This window comes from Gallinula chloropus (genome assembly GCF_964237585.1).
Source record: "Gallinula chloropus genome assembly, chromosome: 35".
NCBI lineage: Eukaryota > Metazoa > Chordata > Aves > Gruiformes > Rallidae > Gallinula > Gallinula chloropus.
Window position 1 is genome coordinate 1,982,775 of NC_140120.1, and position 8,488 is coordinate 1,991,262.

Sequence of the window (8,488 nt, forward strand, 5' to 3'; positions counted from 1 at the left end):
GGAGTTAAACCCTTGCCTTTCTGGCAGTTGTCTGACTCATTCTGTCTTTAGCCAGCTCTTGAGTTGTGGTGATTTCACAGTCTCCTTCCTCACTAGAACATCTCTCACAGGGTTAAGCTTTGTGGCAGGTGAACCTCACGGGTGGCAGATTGCACTTGGCACAGAGTGAGGAGTGTTTGATTTAATGGTGAATCTTGTCAGGTTTCTTGTGTTGTTGGGAAAATAACTCCCTGTGTGCTGCCTGTGTGCAGCCAGTTCTCTAAGGACAGCAGGGGAGCTGGTACAGAGGGGCTGTCATGCCCCACTGTGGAGTGCAGAGAGAGACCTGATGTAAGGACAAGGGATGCAAGTCCCAGTTGACTGGTGAGAGTCATGGTGGGCTTGTGGAGATGTGCAGCAAGGTTGTCCCCTCTGCCTCAAGGGAGCCTTTTTAGGACCAGTCCAGACCTCCTTAGGAGGCACCCTGGATCAGTCTCAGTCAGAGGTTGTCACCTCTCCTCTACAGTGAAAATAATAACCTACACCCTTAAAAAGAAATCAATTTTACTCTGAGCTCCCTTTGAAACAGCTTCAATGATCTGTAAATCTCTTGAAGACTTGAAGATAATTACATGAAGAGACATAGCTCATTAGGGCTTGCTTTTTACTTTTAATGAGCCCTGGGGTGTATTTGGTGCTGAGTCCTTGAAGCTCAGGTACTGAGAGGAAATTACACAACAAACTCCATGTCAAAAGCAGAAGCCAAAGTACCTGAAGTATTAATGAGTCCCACTGAGAGCCATTGCTGGCTGAGCCTCCCCAGGGACTCGTTAGCACAGGTAATTGGAGGCCATGTTGGCTGGTAGGCAAAGGCAATGTACAAGCAGCTGAGATGCTGAGCAAGCCCTGGGTTGGTTTGATGAAGCAGAAAGGCCAAGCCCTGACCCCCAGCCCCAGAGAAGACAGGTCCTGTCCCTCAGGCATTGCTCAGGCTCTTCCTGTGGCAGTGTGGGGTGTGTAACACTGAAAGAAGAACAACAGGATGAAATGTTCTCCACATTGTTGGCCCAAAGCCCAGCTAGAAATTCATCTGTCCTCCATTTAAATAAAAGAAAGAGCAGGGAGACCCTCCATCCCCTATCAGATTCAGGAGGAAACATTGTGGAAAGATGAGGCCAAGGCTGAGGTGCTTAATGAAATCTTTGCCACTGTCTTTAGTAATAGGAGCAGTTGTACAGAGAGAATCCAATTCCCTGAGCTGGGAGACAGGGACAGGGAGCAGAATGAGCCCACCCCAATCCAGGAGGAGATGGTCCTGCTGCCCCACAGAGATGTGCAGAGATCTGTGGGGCTGAATGGGATGCAGCCAAGGGTGCTGAAAGAGCTGGCAAGGGGGGTTCACCAAGCCACTTTCCATCAGTCCTGGCTGACTGGATCAGTCAACGTAACCCCCTATATAAGAAGGGAGAGAAGGATGATCAGGGACATTACAGGCCTGATAGTTTGACTTCAGTCCCAGAGAAGCTGATGGAGCAGATCATCCTGAGCAGCATTATCCAGTTCATGAAGAACCTCCAAGTGATCAGGCCCAGTCAGCTTGGGTTCATAAGGGCAGGTGCTGTTTGACCCAATGGATCTCCCTCTATGACAGGGTGACCTGCTTCTTGGACAAGGGAAGGGCTCTGGATGTTGTCTACCTTGACTTTAGCAAGGCCTTGGACACAGTTTCCCAGAACTTTCTCCTAGAGAAGCTCACTGCTTGTGGCTTGGAAACTGTGGTGGTTCAGCCCCAAACAATGGCTGAGCACCACATGCTGCTCGTTCACTCCCGGAGGAGAAACAGACAGAGCCTCTGTGGGTTGGGATAAGGAGAGTTTACTGACAAAAGCACCATAAAAGGGGAACAATATCAGTCCCTATTGCACTCACACCCAGTGACAGCACAGAGAGTACCTTACAAACCCAACAATAACAGAGTGCTGCACCGTGCCATGACCACCCCTCCCCATCCAGCCCCTTTGACAGGGAAATTATGTCAGTGTCCTGGTTTGGGCTGGGATGGAGTTAATTTCTTTTCTAATTGTGGGTGGAATGTTGTGTTTGGGAGTCAGGATAAGAGCAGACCTGATAACACCCTGATGTTTCTGGTTGTTGCCAAGCAATCAAGGACTTTTCAGTTGTTCCTATTTCCCTACTAAGGAGAAGGAAGGGGACACAGCCTGGACAGGTGACAGTTGCATCATAGTCAGTATAAAAGGGGGGCTGGTTGGAGGAGGAGGAGGCAGCTCCAGGACGTGCAGTTTTGGGGACAGTACCGTTTTCAGGACATCTCTGGGCTGCATGGCCTGAGTTGTGTGGTTCAGTGACAAACTGCATTGTGTATCACCAGTTTCATATATTTTGCTACAAAGTCCTGTTATCATTGTTATATCTCTCTTTCTGCTATTCTAGTAAACTATCCTTATCCAACCTGCAGGGTTTTGTTTCCTTGGATTATGGGGTTTTTTCCCTTTCCCTTCTCTCTCCCTCCTCTCTCTTAACTTCCCCCCTCACTCCCTTTTAAAGAACAAGTGACTGTGTGGTGCTGGGCTCTCAGCTGGGGCAAAACCACATCTACTAAAATCCAAAACAAATCTATTCTTAAGAACATGAAAATTCTTATATTAAAGTTATATTAATTGTCTCTTAAGTGACATCTCCATCAATCTATTCAGCATGATTACATTTCATTGAATCGACAGGGCCAGCAATACAATGAGGAAGATGATGAACTGGTTGCTGTTTAGAAACATCCAGTCATCAGTTTCCACAGGGCATCCTTGAGCTCCTGGATCCTCATGCTGTATATGAGGGGGTTCACTGCCGGTGGAAACACCGAGTTAAGTGGTCTGTGGGGACAGGACAAGGAACAATTGTTTCATTGTGGAGAATAGGAGTTTCAACATCAAAATTCAGAAGAAATTTTCACAGTGAGAGAAACAGAGCCCTGGAAGAGGCTGCCCAGGGGGCTGTGGAGTCTCTTTCTCTGGAGATATTCAAGACCCATCTGGATACTGACCTGTGCGATGTGTCCTAAGGACCCTGCTTTGGCAGGGGGGTTGGACTCAATGATCTCTGGAGGCCCCTTCCAACTCCTAGACTTCTGTGAATCAACGAATCTGTAAATAGGGAGAAGACTGAGAGGGGCTTCAGGCAGGGAAACATGGCAGTGCTGACAAACAAGGAGTCCACTCCCATGTAAAGAAGGCATGAGGAAAAGGCTCTGTGCCATCCCTGCTCTGAGGGGATCCTCAGCACAGCTCTGAAGATCTGCACATAGGACACCACAATGAACACAAAAACACCCAAAAGCCAAATAAGCTCTGGCCACAATTTCCCTGAGCGTGGCCAGTGAGCAAGAGAGCTTGAGGATCTGGGGGATTTCACAGAAGAACTGGTCAGCAGCATTGCCATGGCAGAGGGGGAGGGAAAATATATTTGCTGTGATAATATATTTAATAAGAAATTAAAAATTATCTGTTGCTTTTTGCTGTCAGAGAAAGGAGAGAGAAAGTGTAAGGAACTTTGCAGACAACAAGGTCGGTGAAGTAGGGGGAGAAGGTCCTCCCAGCCTCATTGCAGAGATTCCCTTGCAGCCCATGCAGAAGACCATGGTGAATGAGGCTGTTCCCCCTCAGCCCATGCTGGATGATGTGGAACAGTGATTCTACCTGCAGCCTGTAGACGTCACCATGCTCAGGCAGGTGCAGAGCCCTGATGGATTCTGTGACCTCATAGGAAGCCTGTGCTGGAGCAGGTTTGTTGGCAGGGCTGTGGAGGATCCACACTCAAGCAGACTTTTGCTGAAGGAGGGCACCCCATTAAAGTGACCCACCCTGGAGCAGTTGGTGATGATCTGAAGCCATGTGGGAAGGACTTGGAGGGGTTCATGCAGGACTGTCTCCTGTGGGTGGAACCCAAAGCTGGAGCACGGGGAGACTGTGAGGAGTCCTCCCATGAGGGGGAAGGAGCGGCCGAGACAATGTGTGATGAACTGACCCCAATGCCCATTCCCCATCCTCCTGTGCTGCTCAGTTAGAGGAAGGAGAGAATTAGAGAGTGAAGAGGACCCTGCGAAAAACAGGGAGGGATGGTGGGGGGTGTTTTAATTTGTTTTTCTTTCCCTTTCCTCTGCTCTCTTTGATTGGCTAACGAATTGTATTGGTTTATTGAGAGTAACTCAGGAGAGTGACCACTGCAGGATCTCTCCCTGTCCTTATGTTGACCTTTTGTTACATCTTCTTATCCTTATGCAGTAGAGGAAGGGGAGCGATAGATCAGATTTGTGAGCACCTGGGTCAAAAAACTTCAAAAAGAGGTTGAAGAGGAAGAAGTACATGGGCATGTGCAGTCAATGGTCGTAGGCTACAATAATGATCATTAAAATTTTGCCCAGAGGAACAGCCAGGTAGATGCCCAGGAAGAGGCAGAAGTGCAGGAGCTGCAGCTCCCCTGTGTCTGCAAAGGGCAGGAGCAGGAACTGGCTGATGGAGCTGCTGCTGGACATGTGGTGCCTCTGGGTATGGATGGTCCTAACTGTGACCATCTGGTGTCTTTTCATTTGGCCAAAGGAATTCCCCACCAGGCTCAAAAATGCTCCTCTTCCCAGGCAGCATTGCTCTATTGGACCTTGAACCCACTCATGTCTCTAGGACCACCTCTGGCCCTTCAGGTGACAATAGGGGTTGGTGTCTGAGCAACTCTCTCCTGGCCTCCACCCTCAGTAATTCCCATGGGCACTGGCACCAGCAGCTCCCAGGCAGCCATGCTTCTTGACCTTTGCAGGGGGACAGAGACCCCTGTCTGTCCCTGCCTGGGGGTCCTGTCTCATGCAGAGACAAGGAACGGTGATTGTCCTGCCCAGCTCTGGTTTGAAGAAAGGACCCGAGAAAGGACTCTGCTGGACACAAGGATTTCTCCCCAGCCAAGGGAGGGAAAGTCAGTGAGAACTTCAGTTTCTTTCCAAGAAGGTTCCCTGGAGCTCTAGGGAGGAGCCCAGAGGGGATGGAGAGTATGATGTCTTCACCTGCTCCTCTGCTGTGAGCTGGGCTGGGCTCCTGGGATGGACAGTGGGAGCTCAGAAATATTGCAGCGCTGCAGAGAGACAGCTCTGGCCAGGAGCAGCTCCTCTGCCAAGCACACAGTGCTGGGGACACTGCCTGGAGGCACCGAGGGGAGACCTGTGAGGCTGAGAGAGCTGATGGATGCTGAGAGCTCACTGGAGGAGAAATCTCACCCGGCCTCTCCCTGGTATGTCTGTGGGTGCAGGGCAATGCAGGTTCTGTTCCTGGAGGGATCTCCTAAAGCTGGGACATGGGGCAGTGTGTGGGGTCTGTCAGGAGGACAGGTTCTCTCTAGGACCAGAAAGTGCTTCCTGGAAGGGATGCCCTTCTGCCTCATCAGAGGGACAGGGCAGGACAGCTGTCTTCTCCTGGGCATGGTTGAGAGGTGCCCAGGGCTGTCCTTGTGAGCAGGGTCCTTGTGACCCAGGGTCTGTGTGCTGGGGCAGGGACTCTGCTGCTGCCAGGGTCAGAACTCAGCCTGGCTTGTGGGCTTTCCACCGTGATAGAGACAGCAGCTGTGGGTTGAAGGAGTGACCCAGGGAAGGGCAGCACAGGTTCCTTCTGTAATAAAATGCTGCCTGGGTCAGCTTTACTTCCAGCTCCAGCTGATTCTTGAGACATTCCAAGGGGACTTTGAAAAAAATAAATCAAGGAAGCATTTTCCTGCAAGGCAGTGTCTGCTTTGACTGTTCCTCTCCTGTGGGCTGTGCTGTGGTAGATGAGAACTTATTTCTCCCCAAAGAATATGCAATGAAAACTCAAATCTTATTAAGCTTCTCCTGAGCCCTGCACACACAGAGGTTCCCTGGGCAGTGCCCTGATGCCAGGAGGGGTCTGCAGAGCAGAGCTGAGCACAGGGCAGGTTGGATGAGGTCTGTGACCACAGAGCGGGAGGTGAGATGGGCAAAGAGAAGCGTCTGCAGCGACAGCTCCAGGCAGCAGAGACGTTGTCAGGGAGGGAGAAGGAGCTGCTCCCAGCAATGCCCTGGCAGTGGGGATTTGGTACCTCCCTGGCAGCCCCACAGTGCTGATATTTTCCCACAGAAACACCCTGGTTTCTTCCACCCAGCACAGACTCTGCACCCAGAGTTCCAGGGTTTCAGGCTGAGTCTTGTTGTTGGCAACCCAACTCCCTAGTGAGTAGAAACCCATGAGTGCCTGTCTGTCTGTCCCTGTCCTTCCAGTTTTGGCTGGAGCATTTTTCACTGTTTCCTGTCCTGTAGTTGCTGTCTCTGTCCCACCCTTACCTGGGGCTCTGGGCATGTCCTTTGTTGGGGCTGGCACTGAGCTGACCCTCACTTCAGGACCCCCATCTGTAGGACTGAAACTATTCACTGACTGCTGCCAGGCAGGACTGAGTTCTCAAGACCCCACAGCCAACCCTCCTCCCACCAGTGGCACACTGAAGCCAGCACAAAGCAGAGCTCCCAAAAGGGACCTGACAAAAGTCTTCCTGAATACAGAGTTAATCTGAGGGTGTTTCCTAAGACTTGCTAGAGGTTTTTGTCAGAGGAGCTCCTTAACTTCTTGCTTCCTTTTCCTCCTTTCACAGGTCTCCACACTTGACAGCAGCAGATGTCCAACAGCAGCAGCTCCATCAGCCAGTTCCTCCTCCTGCCCTTTGCAGACACACGGGAGCTGCAGCTCCTGCACTTCTGCCTCTTCCTCAGCATCTACCTGGCTGCTCTCCTGGGCAATGGCCTCATCATCATCACCATAGCCTGTGACCACCACCTCCACACCCCCATGTACTTCTTCCTCCTCAACCTCTCTCTTACTGACCTTGGCTGCATCTCCACCACTGTTCCCAAATCCATGGCCAATTCCTTGTGGGACACCAGGGCCATTTCCTACACAGGATGTGTGGCTCAACTCTTTTTCTTTTTCTTTTTGATCTCTACAGAGCTCTTTCTTCTGACTATCATGGCCTATGACCGCTACGTTGCCATCTGCCACCCCCTGCACTACGGGACCCTCCTGGGCAGTAGAGCTTGTGTCCACATGGCAGCAGCTGCCTGGGCCAGTGGGTTTCTCTGTTCTTTGCTGTACACAGCCAGTACATTTTCACTCCCCCTCTGCCATGGCAATGCTGTTGAGCAGTTCTTCTGTGAAATCCCCCAGATCCTCAAGCTCTCCTGCTCAGATGCCTACCTCAGGGAAACTGGGGTGATTGTGGTCGGTGCCTGTTTAGCTTTTGGTTGTTTTGTGTTCATCGTGGTGTCCTATGTGCAGATCTTCAGGGCTGTGCTGAGGATCCCCTCGCAGCAGGGACGGCACAAAGCCTTTGCCACCTGCCTCCCTCACCTGGCCGTGGTCTCTCTGTTTCTCAGCACTGGCATGTTTGCCAACCTGAAGCCCCCCTCCATCTCCTCCCTATTTATGGACCTTGTTGTGTCATTTCTTTACTCGGTGATTCCACCAGCAGTGAACCCCCTCATCTACAGCATGAGGAACCAGGAGCTCAAGGATGCCATGTGGAAACTGATGACTGGATTTTTAAGCAGCAATGTCATATCAAAAATCGTGTAACTGATGTTATGACCACTTGCTATTTAGTAGGGTTTTTAGTGTTTTGTTTGGGATATTTTTCCTTCTAGTTTTTCCAAGCTCTAATAACATGCTCCACGTTCATCCCATTCCTAATTCAGTATCTACAGGTCTTGTGTTACCCAGAGACTGCGTAATGATGAGCTCTGCTCTCTTTGTTTCAGGTCTGCCTTCCTTACTTTTGCTTTTTTCTTACATTTATTAAAAAATTACAATCAGGTTTTCATCAGCTGAATCTCTCCAGTACTTGTCTGAAATGGCAGTGCTTTCCCACCATGACAGACAGGAATTTCCAGGAAGTTTATACATGGCAACAGAAGAAATACTCACCTTCCCCTCTACCTGTGTTACTGTTAGTCTGTCTCTTTCATCTCCCCATCATCCAGGTGTTTCCACCTATCCTGATGATACAGCCATGCCTTAGGACATCTTTTCAGCAGAATAGATTGACACATGTAATTCACTTTGATCACAGGTTTCCACCTCAGCATGCTCTTTGGTCCTTGTAGCTGCTGATCAACTCTCCAGTTTCTGCTTTGTGCTTCAGAGTGTTGGAAAACATCCCATCTTTCAGCAGTCTAATGAACTGTTCTGTCAGGATTTCGGTATATTAATAAGTGACCTTTCTATGTATCTGATTGAATCTGTTCTGGGAGAGAATCTCCTCTGGAAGCTGACCCCCTTCACACGCTGCTTGGCCGTAGCAGCAGCTGAGGAGAGAGATGTCATGGTTATTAATCTGTGCACACTACACCCAGTGCATCACATTTCTGAGGGCTCTGCTTTGTTATTTGATCCCACAGCTGTGCCACAACTCTCCTTTTTACGTCCAGCATGGGCAATGGTGGAGTCTGTAGGGG

The 8,488-nt window shown here is 50.1% G+C and overlaps 1 protein-coding gene across 1 annotated transcript; it reads left to right on the top strand.

The window, feature by feature from the left end:
• Positions 1-6,656: 6,656 nt before the first annotated feature.
• On the top strand, positions 6,657-7,610 carry LOC311203139 (olfactory receptor 14A16-like; the record flags this gene model as incomplete). The annotated part of the gene is made up of 1 exon (XM_084277773.1): positions 6,657-7,610. The coding sequence occupies one exon, from the start codon at positions 6,657-6,659 to the stop codon at positions 7,608-7,610; it is 954 nt and encodes a 317-aa protein (XP_084133899.1).
• Positions 7,611-8,488: the final 878 nt, after the last annotated feature.